Below are 16,011 nucleotides of genomic sequence, written 5' to 3'. Positions count from 1 at the left end.
TTACACATAAATAATCAAAATACTTTGTACTGTTTCGAATGCTTTGAATACATGTACACCAATACTTGACAAGTGCGACTACTAAAAAATATAGACATCCTGTTGAAAAAAAAAACGAAATTAACATTTAGTGTAGCAAGTCAACCCGCACACGGACTTTTTAAAAATTGCTCCTCATTTATGATGAAACAATTCGATTCTATTTTTTGTCATAGCATTGGAGCATGGATGGCTATTCAAAGTTCAAGTAGGAATTTATATTTTTAGGTGACGTTTAAATCATGGTTTTAGTTGATCGAAATCGAAAAGTGTTGCGAGTCACCCCGTTTGACGGTATATATTTTATTTATATTATAAATAATTGAACTTAGGTATCGAGGTACGGAATGTATTACTAGTTGTATCCATTTTAAGTGCCACTATTACATATCTCTTAGTTCCGGCTTTGATTATTGAAATATTTCTCACATAGTTGCTTCAAGTATTTTAACATGTACTGTTTCTAGACTGTCTTCTAGAATTACATTAACACGTTCTCCGAAGATTCTTTCTTATATATAATATCGAACACCTTCAAACTCCTTATTAAAACTGCTAAATGATTTACTTCCGTTATTTACTCAGATTCTCCAAGAAATTATTTCGAATATCCGTTTAAAGATTTCTTGCAGAAATTTCTATAGACATCATCCTGGAAAATTTTCGAATATTCTGGACCTACTTCATGATTATCGCAAGGATTATTCCTGATAAGGTATCCAAAAATAATAATGGATTAATTCTAATGTTGTTCCGTTAATTTCTAATATAATAAAATGGATGAATAGCCAAATTCTGTGAATCTGTCTTGTTTGTTGTCATTGAATTTTTAAGAATTGTGAAATAACAGAGCTTACCAGGAGAAACTGATAAATCTTAGACAACCGTTTAAAACCATGCATTGAAAAAATGGACTGAGAAATTTACAAACTCGTTTTCAATACGAATTGTATTCAAAAAAAAATCAGAAGAGTTTAACGTTTTCAAATCTTAATGAAATTTGTGCCATTTGCTTTTCACCCCGATATCTTTCCGAGAAAATCATAGAGATGGCCAGAATACGGTTAATTTTATAACACTCATGATATTGGAACTGATTTGTGTTTTTCCTAATTTTATAGAACAAATCTTAACTTGTTGTAAACTTTCTTAGAACAAGCTTAAGATTCTTGGTAAATGGTTCCACGTGCAGTAGCTCATATAAATATTTCGCTGATATTTCTTCAACAATTCAGAAAGCAGGTTTAGTGATTCTGATAACAGTTCTATTGGAAATTTTCCATATAATGTTCGATTTTTATGAATCAGGAAGACATGAAGGAATTGCTCGAAAAATCGCCAACATATTCTTCAAAGAATGCCTTGGAAGCTCAAGATCCTCCTCGACCATCGCCTACAGCACCACGCTCTTGCTGTGCATAACATGCGAGCTTTGTTCAAAGTGCGTGTTCTCAATACATATACGATAGGACTTAGGTTAATCTATGAATTATTTCAATAATTTTTCAGGGATCACCAGAGATTTCAGCATGACTTCAAGTAGTTTGTCAAGAAATATTTTCAGGAATGCTCACTGCATTTTATCAAAGACCATCCACAGAGTTCAGAAGCTTTAGGGATTATGTAGGAATAATGTCAATTTTTATTGAATTTGGAGAAATAATTCTAGATGATTTTTGCAATTTCTCATCGTAATAGGCTGTTTTTTAACAAGCCAATCTGTCATGAAACGGCCTACTTTCCTTCACTGAATTATGCAGTGTTGTAATAGTCATTACACAACTGTAATCACTTGCGTAGTGGTTATTACGCAACGCTTTTTCATTATGCCACAGTTTTGAGTTGCTTAATGAATCATTACCCTCCAATTGCCAGAAATTGCAATATAATGCTGAATGCATCCCGATATGATTTCTGATACCCTCAAGGGTCTTCTGCGAAATTGCAAAAACGTTGTACGCAACTCGTTGCAGAATCCGATTTGGGGGACGGATCTGGTGTAGGGGTTAGAACTCTCGCCTCTCACGCCGAGGACCTGGGATCGAATCCCATCCCCGAGATAGTCACTAAAAATTTCAGTGACGACTTCCTTCGGAAGGGAAGTAAAGCCGTTGGTCCCGAGATGAACTAGCCCAGGGCTAAAAATCTCGTTAATAAAGATAGAAAAAAAAAAAATCCGATTTTTACAGCACTTGTCATAATTATCCAACTCGGCAAGCCTCGTAGGACAAATGTACGTCTCGTGCTGTAAAAATCATCATTCTGCAACTTGTTGCGTAAACTACTATTTTGTCATGTTTATTATGCAATTTACTTTTCTGCGAGTTTTTATGCTGAGCAGACACTTTACTAAATCTGGCTAAATGTGTAAGTCGAATAAAACTATCGATACCTACTGATGTAGGAATAAGATGGTGTATAAAGAAAAATATTCGACTCGAATTTATTTATACACCATCTTATTCCTACAACTGAAAATGCCAAAAAGGGCATTTTGTGCCATAATCGGCATAGTCGAATAAAACTATCGATATTGAAAATGCCAATTAGGGCATTTCGTGCCATCAGCGGCATAATCGCGTACCCCTAAGATTTTTGCAATAAAAAACTTGTGCAACTGGCAGCTCTTCTACGCCTCACTCCGGGCTGGTTGCGCGCAAAAACCGTCACGCGTGTTGCGTGACACGCGCAAACGTCAAACCAAAACGTCAGACTGAATCAGCGGAGCCGCAGCAACAGCAGCTGGTGCGAAGTGTACACAAGTTTACGTTTTGTTCGCAAGTGTTTTGGTGCAATTTCTTCGCGAAATACTTGTCTCAGAAGCTCCCGTCCGCGTGTGTAGCTGAGTGAGGTACCGCGGGCCATCCGTAGTAGTTAATTTTGACGTCAAACAACGTAAACTGTGTGGGTAAGCAGCTTGAGGTAAGAAGCATCCGCGAGCACTCGCTCCCGGTTTTAGCAAATTGAATTTTAACCACACGCGTACGCTTATGTGTCTCTTCCTCCCAGTAGAAGTTCCTGCAGGGGCGCGCTGCTCTGTTCAGTCGGTATTGCGAGTTCTAATCGCGAGCACATCGCCTCCCACACGTGAAGGAGTTTTGATTCCTGCCGCCCCCGGAACAGTGATACAAAAGTGTGTGCCTTGGGAAGAAGTTCTGAATTCCGTTTGTACATCCAATTGAAAGAACGGTGGACAAAATGGCTTTGACTCTGTGTGGCAGTAAGGTGTTCACCGCCTTCCGGATAAACCAGCGAACCCTGGAGATCACCAAGGTGAGTGTTAGGCTATACCGGGGTCCGGTTTCACGTCCCGATCATTGGATGGTTGTGTAATAGGTTCGAGGCCGGTTCGATCTCGTGCGACTGGCGGCAGTCGTCAATTGGATTAAATTGGGGCTTGTTAGCATCCTTAAATTGTTGTTGAGAGTTTGGCATTGATAACGAACGGTGAACTACGGGGTGTCAGCAAATTGCCACTATTGCCACCGATGACGTAGTAGGTTCCCTGTCTTGTACAGAGGAGGTGTGGAGGGGTATTTGCGAATGACGCGTGTCAATGTGGGGAGCACATAGGAGAATAGATTCGGATATCGTCTGTTGCTCGATAAAACCGGTCGTTCTTCGTGTCTATGTTTTATATTCATGGTATCTTAGTGGTAAATTCCTAATATACTGCTTCAATAGAGAGCGATTACCCTATATACGCAAATACTACAAGGTCGTCAACTAAGGAAACAGTTATTTTTACTTTCGTTCGGTTGAGGTGCTAAATTTTGCTCATTTTGCGATATTCAAAAGCGTTCAAATGATAATTTCAAGGTTCATGAAATTGTCTGTTTTTGTTAAGTTTTAATTAGGTGTATTCTAAGATTCGAATCCGCCCAGATTACTCCTATCAGAAACGCAAATGTAGTAAATTATCATATAAGTGAACGCATCGCAACTATTTTTATTCAAATGACGCAATTAGCTACTACCTGAGTGGTAATGTCTCAGAAAACACACAAACAACTAGTAAACAGGCTTAACTTAGTTCAAAGCAAAAACAACCCACCCGATGATATCGCAAATCAGTCTAAGAAAGACGAGCCTCTCACACAATTTATAATAATTCAATCAATGGACAGAAGTTCTCAACTTGGATACTGATGCTGCTACCTACTTACATTTTATAGAAAGTTTTTCATTATACATAATTGTTAATCAGTATTCAGGCTCGAAAGGTTTTTGACGGTATAACTGAGTCATGCGATCATAGCTATCATGCTATCAAAGCATTGCTATGTGCCTTTAGTTCTCAAAACAAGAGGTTTTGACTATAAAACAAGATTAACATTATAAAGATAAAAGCAGAATTGTGTATCATCAGTGAACCTACCTGAAAAAAAACTGGAAAACTCATTTCGGCAACAATCAGGGAAATTATTTTGAATCAGTAATACATAGTAGAATATGTTCTTCTTGTGGCACTAAATCTTTTCAATAAAAAAACATTTCGTCTGCACCGTTATCAAAACACTGTTTAAGGTGTTAATTATATCGAAGATGTTTGTTTATTCAGCATGAAACATGGTTAGGCGAAGAAGTTAAATCTTACTTTCCAAGTTGCCAAGTTGGTAAAGACAAATACAGTTCCCAGTTACAGACGGGTGTCGTTTATGAGCATATGAAACATGGTTGAGAATATTACAATTTTAACAAAAATGTTATTTCGCCTATTCTACACAAATAAAAAAAAAACTTTGTAAAAAAAAGAGGAAAAATTACATCAGCATTTCTGCATGTAATCGCATGTAGTGATACTTTTCTGTATCAATATTACTTATGATGACTGAGTGTTATCACTTTGAAATTGCAAGCTGCACAATCAACAGGGGCTACCCCGTTTGGCATAAGGTCATTTGGCATAAAGTCATTTAACATAATGGTCATTTCGCATAATGGTCATTTGGCATAATGGACGTTTGGCATAAAATAAAAGAAATTAGAAATTCAAATAGTGCTACTTAAAAGAAGATCTGGTGATCAAAGGAAGGGAAAATCGTCGATGATAATGTTAGTAGTTATAAAGCCAACGTAGGAAAGAAGGCAAAATTAATGAAATAAAAATGAGAAAGAACAGCTTACAAAAACAGACCAAAAGAAGGGAAAATCACATATGAGAATATTAGCAATGGTAATGCCAAAAACATAGCAACTCAATTTTCAACGATTATGCCAAATGTACATTATGCCAAAAGACTATTAAGCCAAATTATTTTATGCCAAACGGCTTTATGCCAAATGGCGTCCCCCCAAATCAACATGGCTGTCAAAACAAATGACGGGCTACTTAGCCTTAAAGCAATTATATAAAAAGTTTATTTATTATGTAAGGTCTCTAAAGTCTCAGTTTTAATTCAAATGGTCTCTAAAGTCACTTTTCTGCCTTACTCTGCTTCCAGTTGATTCTGGTTCAGAATTTTAGAGGCTCCAGAGAAACCTTCAGCGATTATTACGCGACTACTCCACTAGTTCCTTATGATATTTTTCTCAGATCCCAAGGAATGCTCCAGGAATTCTAGTGTTTTTTCCAGAGAATCCTTCTGGTACACTTTCAGTAACTCCTTCAAGGATGCTACCAGCATTTTCAAGGGATGTTTAGCTGAATTTCTTCAGAATTTGGTCAAGAAAAATCTAGAGCACTCCAACATTACTACCTCCACTAATTTTCACGGATATTAATCTGGAAAAATTCTAGCCATTATCCCAGGATTACCTCCATATGTTTTTCTATTGATTTTTCATCGTTTTTTTAGTTGAGGAGATTTGCCACAGATACTAAAGAAGTTTTTCCACAAATGTTAATTTTAGTTTCGACATTCTTCCAAGAAACCCTGTAATAATTCCCGAACCGATTTTTTTTTCAATTTTCTTATTAAAATTCATCGTAAATACTCACAGGATTTGATCAAAAAATTTCTTCAGACATTATTCAGTGTGGCCACCGATCCAGGGAAAACGGAAAAAAGACGGGATTTTGAATCCATCGAGAAAAATACGGGAAATACCGGGAATTTAAGAAGATCACCGGGCAGGCGTTGCAGAATTCGCTCTCATTTGAGAATGAAGCACGATCAAAGCAAGCAAAGAAAAACATCCCATCTGTTGCGGTCCACGATCGTCATTGTATCGCAAGGTGTAACAAGTCTGATAAATGGAAGCAGCGAGCGAGAGCCCCAACGAGAGAGCGATGATAAAATCCATTTTTCTCGCTTGTTTACCGTTGGGGATAGGTGTTTTTCTTTACTGGCACGATAAACAATCCACGAACTTCCAATAACAACAGTGTCCCCCAGGCTTGGAGCATGTTTAGAGGGGTTTTATCATGCACTACTATCCCCCCAATCTGATCAAACTTGTAGCAGTATACGATAAACAGTCTCTCATAATGTGCAGCATGTTATGATAGTTACAGAGAGCGATACGTGAGAGATTCTCTCAATTTTCTCAGGATTCAATCCCTGTCACCGGGAAAATCGTTTTGAGCGAATATCTTCAAGCTACAAACCAACCTTCAAAATAATTTGTGGAAAGTAGTTATGTTAAATGATATTGTCATTGAGGAATCCGTAATTATGAACAAATATGTTTCAAACATTGATAATTTAATTTCTACTATGCTACACCATATTGCTTAAACATGTTTCACCCTTTTCTGAGAAATGTTTCGAAATATTTTTTTTTTTATTTTGTTCTCGCACTGTCAGGGCTAATAATTTTTGATCTTTTCTCTAGCATGTTTACTCGACATCTTCAATTAATATTCTATTCTTTATTGCAGATTGGTTATGCACTCTTCTGTAGTTGCTGAATATATGTTCCACAGCAAATATTCTACAACAATTATTCCACAAACAATCCTTTATTTTTAAAAGCTTTCAATTTGTCACTAGTTATTTAATTAAGAAAGTTTTGAATAAGGGCTCATTTCAGATTTTCATAACGCTCAAGCTGTTACAGCTCATATGAAATGTGTAGAATATTTATACAAAAAGCATTACGAGAGAGTGGGTGGGTGTTAACATGATAATTTTCGGTGTTATTAAAATTGTGAATGAGCCCTAAGTGCCCTTGTTTCATCTCTACCTTGAACTTATTTGCTTTAGAGGACTCTTTATTTTTATGAAGAAAATTTAATGGATTAAGAATTGAAATACTTTAAATTACGGTAAAGAACTACATGGGCATCTTGATGATTTACTTAGGCACCTGGAACTTTAGTCTGTCAAATTATCTGAAACTCATCAATAAGATGCACTTAAGATGATTATAAACCAAATCCAGAGGTACAGTCATGTTCTTTAGATCTTAGATCTTGAGCCTAAAAATTCGAAGTTTGGTATTGTTTTATAATTACCTTAAGGGGCATATTGTTGATAAATATGGTTTCAGTAGCATTCAAATTAAACCCATATCGTGTCAAAAGTAGGCACCGTTTTATTAGCACAATTAACCACCTCTTTTCCATGAGCTCCATTGATTTTCGAAGACGCGAGACAAATCTATTAAGATGAATACTATGCCATAGTTTTCAGAATAAGATTCAATGTAAATTAGAACAATCTAGTAATCAACTTATTGTTCCAATAGTGAAACTATTGACAAACATTAAACTATTAAAAAAACAACTGAAAACATTAAACCAATAAAAATCATTTTTCTAGTGCTTTTCATATAAACGATATTTAATATAGAAATAGTCAATTAAAGTCGTGGGAAAGTAAGGGTTGAAAACCGGGAAAATTTTTGTAAAATATACCGGAAAAAACGGAAAAAAGCGGGAATTGGTGGCCACCCTGATTATTGTTTGAAATCTATCCTAATCGTATCCGAAAATGCCTTGATAAGTTCGACCTGGGATCAGGTTCCTCTAGAAATTTCTCTCAAAATGTCTCCAGTATTTCATCAACATATCATCGCTGCGGTTTGAACATTTCCCTAATAATTTTTCAAATAAAATTTTCAATCTCTATCCTTCAAAACTTCATTCAAGGTTCCACATCAGTTAATACTATAGCTTTTATTATAGTTATTACTCCGATCATTTGATACATAAATTTCTTCAGAGATTCTGTCTGGCATTATCCAGAGTTTTGATTTCTTTTCAGTTAGTAATTTATCAAGCAAATCCGAGGAAGAATTTCATCAAGAAAGCAGGAGTTCTTTCAGAGATTCTTCAGGGCATACTTAAAATTTACAAAAGGATGTTCTTTGGAATTTCTTGCGGATTTTTCGAAAATTTTCTCAAAATAAATCTAAAAAATTTGCTTTGAGACATCCTTGGATGAATAACGGGGGAAAAGGAGTTTTGAATCCAAAAAATGCTTTAAACGGGAATGTTGGAGAAAGTGCTAGGGGAATCGATGAAAAAAAAACAATGGATAAATTTCTGGAGAACTAGGGTGCAGAACCACTTGGGCACTTCAATGATTCACTTTGTTGGGGTTTTTCTCTATCGATATGTCTGAAACTTTGCAATAATAAGCGCTTCAATACGACGAATATTGTGGCCAAACATGAGCTCTGTAGCTTTCTACAAACCCCACTGCAGAAGTGAATTAAAAGGGCCAAGAATAGGATCCGGCTCCCTATGCACTTCCTTGAAAAATGGAACTGAAGCATATTTGTAGGAATTCCTGATGGAATACCCGTAGTAATTTCTGTGGTTATCCTGAAGATATCTAAAATAAAAAATCACAAACTCCTGAAGAAATAACTTGTCACAATGGAATTTTTTAGCGATATTCTTAGAGAGATGTCTGTTCAAACTGTCACTTTTCGTGTTCATAATTCATGCATGGTTTCTTTCTTGTTCATGTTTGTTATTTTTCCAGAAAACAGATACCTTTACCTCCCTGGTTTCCCGAAGATAGCAGTTAAGAAAAAATACAAAACGCCCTCCCTGGGTACGTCGATGTTGTCCATAAATATGAATCCTATTTTAAGAAAAACGATATTTTTTTCCTCAAGTTATATAGACTGTTTTCTTTTAAAGGCACTTTCAGATGATTTGATAATCATAACTGTTTTTGTGGAAATTTAATTAAAAATCACTTTTTTTAATTATTTCTTATGTTGTCACATAATTAGGAGGTAGTGTTTTGAGCATTGTTAGGTTGCAGTTTCAGGCAAAATAGTTGTTCTAAAGTGCATAAACACAGATATTTGAACAGTTTTGTAAATAAAATCACACAAGAGGGTCCATTTATAGCAATTTCAGGAAGATCCATAACATTGCGGAACACGTTTTAGTCTCAAGCACTAAAATATCGCTATTTACTTAATTAAGGGTTGCTGAATCCATTGCCAAAAATATCATAGCACGTCCAATTTTTAAGATATCGACTGTTGAAAATGCAAAATTTTACTATTTTAGCCAACTTGCTTGAATTGCTTAAATTGCCACAAAATTCAAACTTCATATGTACAACAATACTTATCAACAAAGTTCATAATATTTTCGATGCTCAAAATCTATTTTTTGATGGTTTAGAAAAGTATTGTGTTTTGCCATATAAGAGAAACGAAGAAATTTTTATGAAGACTGCAAGTATGTTGAAAAAATCGATTAAAATCCTATTTTGTATGCTAAGTGGATGAGATCATAGAATTTTTTTATAAATCATACTTTATATTTCATGTAAACATCAATAAAAACAGTGTTTTACACAATTTTGTAGACATGTAACCAAAAATTGTGACGTGCTGGGACATTTCTGAGAACGGCTAAATTTAATAGAGACACATACACTCCCATGCAAAAGTTTGGGTTCACCCCTTTAAAAACATGCAAAAATGTTGTCCACATCTCTGTGATTACACGCCTAATTGAAACACTCTATGGCGAATTTAAAAGGCAATGAGTTATTCTTACTTCGTAGGTAATTTTCCAAAAACAGTTTCTGAATTTTGTATGTCAAATTTTTACTTAAAGTTGAGACATTTAAAAAAAAACACGCTGATAAAACATGGCTAATTTCCTCAGCATTGGATCGACCAAAATTTTAAATCATATGTCATTAGAATCGTAATCTTACATTCTTTAAAGAGCATTCCGATTTTTTTACGGAAAAATCTGGAAGCTATTTAAAATCAATGAAATAGTCATTCAAGTCATCGTGCAAAAGTTTGGATTCACCCCTCAGTATGGTGTATCCTGAGAGAGAGGAGACAGCTCACTGACAACTGGTTTGTTTTCTTGGCTTCTTTGATTTCTTCTTCTCATGTTTTGCTTGTGCACAATGGTTCGGAAAGCACAAACTGGATCAAAACCATTTTCACATCCCATTTGTTATCAAAAAGATCATAAAATTAAAAAATTTCAATAGCAATTGGGGTCCAATCGACAATATTTAAATATGCAACTATCTTATATGCGATAGCACAGGAAAACAACCTAAATTTTCAATCACATCCAGTTTTAGTTTGGTTAAATTTTGACGATCTGCCCCTCGAATGTGCGGTTTTCCAGTGACAGTTGATGACAGGTTCCCATGACTTTTGGGAGCTCGCAATCTAAGCCAGCTGTCTCCTCTCTCTCAGGGTGTATCGTGAAACAGTTTGGGTTCACCTGAACTTACTTAAAACACGAAAACCTGTGAAATCTCAACCCAATCATGTATGCGCCATTATTTGCGTTTAAAAAAGCTATGAACTATTAGAATCGCTACACTTTTTTATATTAAATTTAGGGGAGGGATTATGTATGTTTAAAACTACAAATTAAACTTTAACACTTCACAGCCTTACTAGTAATTTTAGTATTTTATTTTTTTTTTTTTTGCAAAAAGTGAAGTGTTAAAGTTTAATTTGTAGTATTAAAATCGGTTGAAAAATTCAAAAGATATTGACAAAAATGGTTAGTGTGCGGTTCAGGGGACCACAAACTTTTGCACGATACATACATCATACTAAGGGGTAAACCCAAAATTTTGCATGATGACTTGAATGATTGTTCCGTTGGTTTTAAATAGTTTCCAGATTTTTCCAAGATTTCGTGAGTGCTCTTCAAAGAATATAAGATTACGTTTCTAATGACTCATTGATTTAAAATTTTGGTCGATCCAGTGCTGAGGAAATTAATCATGTTTTTTTCAGTGTGTTTTTTGAAAAATGTCATAACTTTACGTAAAAATTTTACTATACAATTAAAAAAAATGTTTTTGGAAAAATACTTACGAAGTAAGAATAACTCATTGTCTTTCGAATAAGTCTCCTAAGTAACTTAGTCATTTATTAGAGCGGAACAGGTCAAAAGACACTGCCTCCACTATTGGAGCTACCTCCTCTAAGGGAGCGTTTGCTTAATCATTCACAAATGGCGTTACAATCGTTAGAAGCCTCTCTTAACAGTTTTCACAAATCGCGTTCTGAGCGACTTTGTTGTAAAAATGTATGGTAGGTTAAAAGGCGTACACAATAAAAAATTGAAAATATATTTATCAGTGTCGATACTATTGTTAATCAAATTGTCATTTATTTTTAAGGAAATTATAAATTTAAGTGCCGTCGATGCTGGTGACATTGGCCGAGGGATGACTATTGGCCAAAACATTTGAGCTTATTCTACGAGTGGCGTGAGGTGAGAATTGTCGGTGTCGTATAGCGAGGTCACAATTCTCGGCTCGAGTGAAGTGACTCGCCATGTAAATCAAATGGAGAGTCACTTAACTCGAGTCGAGAATTGTTTCCTCGCTATACGACACCGACAATTCTTACCTCACGCCACTCGTAGAATAAACTTAATTATCTGAAATATCTCGGCAAAATATTGAATAAATTGTTATAAAAAAATAATAAGTTATTCAATGCAATTATCAACAGCTCGGAAACCAGTACCATCAGTGCACCAGTATCCGCTCATGCCCCTATTTCCGCTCATTAGTGTAAACTTCGATTTTTCGTGTCAAAAACCAACATTTTTCGTACGGATATATTCTGGCAAAAACAACAACTTTCAAATGAAGTCGTCTGACATTGTTTTCATCTGATAAAATAATTCTTTATACTGAAAACACAAGACCTCGTGAGCGGTTATTGGGTCACTAGGTATTTTTATGCGTTCCAATAACCACTCATGCAAAAGATTAAACAAAATTTTAAAGAAATGACGATTTTAGTATACAGCCTTCTTTATTGCAGTAGTAGCTAAGATTTGACCATAAAAAATATCAGGATAAATAACAAAATTCGAAAAAGTGCATTTTTCAGTAAGGTCGTCACGAAATTGGTTTACTGTGAGCGGAAATAGGAACACTTAGATGCAGTAACAAATGCAAGTGAATAATTTTATATGAAAGTTTTTAAAATTCTTTTTATTATGCCGCAGATTACCTATAGCTGGAGCTACATTGTGACACAAAAATAGTATTGATCGACACAATAGTCATTTTATATTACTTTTTTAGCCGACTAATTCTTAAAACTGAATGATTTTAGAACAAATTACTATGTTCATGATACATCGCACCACATTACTGGTACATTTGACAGAATTCATTTTCATCATGACATCTTATCTGATTTCGTCTACAGACCTGGTAAAATCTAGCGCATTTCTGGTCTATTGAAAATTATCGGTGCGAGCACTTAAATTAGTTCCCATTATTGATTATTTAGCTGAAATCGAATTCAGGTTAACCTCTGCGTCCATGAGTCTTCTCGTGCTTTAAGGGGTAACGCGCCCTATCTATTGAACAGGGAATCGTGAGTTCGATTCTCACCGAGAACACGTGTAACTTTATCGCAAATTTCACATCAATTTGTCCATTTATTCCAATTGCAAAGTATATGTAATATTTAGTTTTTCGGTAGTTGTTAAACTTCTACTCGGCTGGTTAGCCGTAAACCACGAATCAGAATAAATTAAACAAGTATTTGAAATATTTGTTCAGTATTGGCAAACGCATTACCCATGAACGTATTACGAGATTTGCTTCTTCAAGTGCTTAGTGTGATGATCGATGATCACAATAACATTCCACGCGGCCATAAGAAATGGCTATAGAATTTTGGTGCAACGGAATTCAACTATTGGATGATAACTCGGTCAGCTTTAATCAAAATTGCTTCATATCCAGAATAGAATTGAGAAACACTGAACATACACTATACCATACACAAATAAGATTCAAAATTGCAAAAACAACCCGTCAAGCCCCTTTTCCGAGCACCGCACATGGCAACGATCCAATACAATACTGTATCTCCTGACAACGAACTGCACTTATACAGCATCTCGTGAATATCATCATCAACGATCACTGACTATAATGTTAATGATGGTACTTACCTATGCATTCCCTTCCTATCTCTCCTCCGATTAGGTGCTCGCCTGTCGCTACTCGACAACGAAACGATGCGGCAAGATTTTCGAATCCGCCGAGGAAGCCGTTGCTGACATTCCGGACGGAGCCAAGCTGCTGGTGGGCGGCTTCGGGCTCTGCGGCGTCCCGGAGAACCTGATCGGGGCCTGCGTCAAGAAGGGCATCAAGGATCTGACCGTGGTGTCCAACAATGCCGGTAAGTGTGGATGGAACTTTAGTTTTAGTTTCCTGTTTGATACCCAACTGGAAACGCCATGTTAGGGCTTAAGATAAGGAAGATTTCAAGGACAGCGTGATATACAAAATAGATACCTAACTGCGCAAACAAAGTGCATGGAAATGCAGTTGAATGGGGTGCACGAGTGAGGTTCTATAAAGCAAGAATGGCAGATTGTACGAAAACAAGAATGCGAATCATCGAGTTTGATGTGTGGGATTAGCTTTTTGATCATGCTCATACAGTAACTGTTCTAGTAATAGTATTAAAACAAACTTGCAATTGTAATACGTTTGTTTCGAACGTAATAGAAGTAAACTTAAGTTGTTTGCTCATTTACTTTGTTGCACCAGCAATAGCAAACACGTTCTTGTTCGTAGAACCGTGTGTGTAATAAAATAGTGCGATTCGCGTTAATACAAATATTGTTCAACCCTCTAATACCCAAAGTTTTATTTTTAATTCGAATAGCATATTTCGTTATATAAATTCCAAATTATTAATTTTTAATTTTTATTTTTATTTTCTTGTCACCGATTTATCATAATATTTTTGTTTAGTTTTTATGGTAATTTTGATATTATTCCTTTTGTTTCTGAATATTCAGTACAAATGACGGAATTTAAGTATAACACAGTGGATAAGACGTAGACATTTGTACATCGATAAATTATTCATTCTCGCAACCATTTTATAAATTACAAAAATGTAAAAAAAAACACAAACATTCCTGATATACGTGTTGGCCTTCCTATAAGCTGAAAAGTAAAATGATTAATATTTAAAAAATCCAATGGTACTATGACTAAATGTGTGGTTGGGCTTTAGAGGGTAAAACTGATGAAGACAATATAATAGCTTCCCACGTATTCAAATACGACAAGGATGATATGATTAGAAAAATGTACTATTTGAACATTAAACTATTACTAGGATAGGTAGCCTATGTGCATTTTAGATGAAACAAACATCATGTAGAATATATAATCGTGCGAGTACCATATTTTGGCTATCTAACTATTACAATTAGATTGATAAGTTAACCAAGCATTTCATTATTCCATAAAAATATGGGATGATATGTTTAACGTTAAAAATAGTTTCATATTCTATTTAACTCGTATCCAATTTTAAATTATTTTTTTAACACCATAATAATGATTGTACCAGGATTATGCAGTATTTGAAATGTCTCTCATATGTTAAAAGTATGGTACTGGCACGGTTGTTTCGAATAATAAGAGTTTTTTTTTATATTTGATATCGTAGAAGTTGGTGCCTCTATTAAGTAATTCAGCGTATCTAAAATCACTAAAACAAAATCTAAAATTTGATAACGACGGAAAACATAATCGTCTTTTGGCCAACGTTAATGATTTTATATATTGTGCTGAATTAAAGGCACTGTACGGTACAGAACTGGGTCAGGAAAATGTTCTCATGTATTCAAAATTCTTTTACAGGCGGTGGTACGTGAATGGAAAATACAATTGGCAAATAGAACCCAAATTGATAAGATTCCATATTATTTTCTTATTATGCTACGTTCTTACGCTTTGGTGGTGGTTTATTCAGAATTTACATCAAATAACTCATCATTTTCATTGTATGTGAACCCATCTGCAGTGTTGTATTTCAGGAAAATTTAATTTATTTATGGTAATTCAATATCCGGAAAATTAGATAATCAGTGAGTGATACAGTGAGAATTATACATAACAGTAAACGCTTCAATTTGAGGTCTCAAAGAATACCTCCAGATATACTATGAGTGCACCAGATTTCGCTTATTTCAGGCAAATGGTGTGTTCAAACAATTTATTGAAAAAAAAAAAAAAATACGCTGGTAAGCGAAAATAGTCTATCCTAAGTATACAAACGTTCTTAACGTAATTTCAAAGCAACAACTTGGCGGTCCTTTTAGATTTTTTAATGCATTTCTGGTATGGTCAACTAAATTCCACGATGAAGAATTGGGATCTTCACTACCACTATTTAATATAGGCTTTTCAATAAATCCTTAGGGAAATGAACTGAACAAATTTTGCTACCACCATTGAATGAACTATTTCTGGGAAAAAAGTATCTGTAGCAAACCTCGTAGAAGTTTTTTTTTCAAAATGTCACGTGAAATTGCAATAATATGTTAAATTTGCTAGGAAAAAATCATTGAGTAATTAAAATAGAATTTAGCAAGAACTCGAAGAAGAATCTATGCAAAGAATCGTGGTGAAAATCCTAGAGACTCCTACGCGACTTCTCCACGGGTGCTTGAGGTATTCCTCCAGAGGTTACTAGAAAAATATATTTTTTCAGTAATTCCTTCAGATATCCTTCGAAGAAAATGTTTCGGGACTCTTCCAGGGATCTCTGCAAATGATTAAAGAG

The 16,011-nt window shown here is 35.1% G+C and overlaps 1 protein-coding gene across 2 annotated transcripts in view; it reads left to right on the top strand.

Annotated features, from left to right (window-relative positions):
* Positions 1 to 2,783: 2,783 nt before the first annotated feature.
* The window catches only part of LOC5574420 (succinyl-CoA:3-ketoacid coenzyme A transferase 1, mitochondrial), a 31,161-nt gene continuing 17,933 nt past the window's right edge, over positions 2,784 to 16,011 (top strand). Inside the window, exons 1-4 of one of the 2 annotated variants that reach the window (XM_021841146.1) lie at positions 2,784 to 2,961; positions 3,052 to 3,312; positions 13,407 to 13,602; positions 15,087 to 15,092. In XM_021841146.1, the coding sequence (XP_021696838.1) occupies positions 3,238 to 3,312; positions 13,407 to 13,602; positions 15,087 to 15,092 (277 nt within the window). In that variant the 5' untranslated portion in view covers positions 2,784 to 2,961; positions 3,052 to 3,237. The remainder of the gene's footprint in view (positions 2,962 to 3,051; positions 3,313 to 13,406; positions 13,603 to 15,086; positions 15,093 to 16,011) is intronic. The other variant, XM_021841147.1, reaches the window with a different exon arrangement.

The sequence above is a fragment of the Aedes aegypti genome, chromosome 2 (genome assembly GCF_002204515.2).
Source record: "Aedes aegypti strain LVP_AGWG chromosome 2, AaegL5.0 Primary Assembly, whole genome shotgun sequence".
Classification (NCBI taxonomy): Eukaryota; Metazoa; Arthropoda; class Insecta; order Diptera; family Culicidae; genus Aedes; species Aedes aegypti.
Note: the sequence above shows the minus strand (reverse complement) of the source record. Positions and strands in the feature narration are given on the sequence as shown.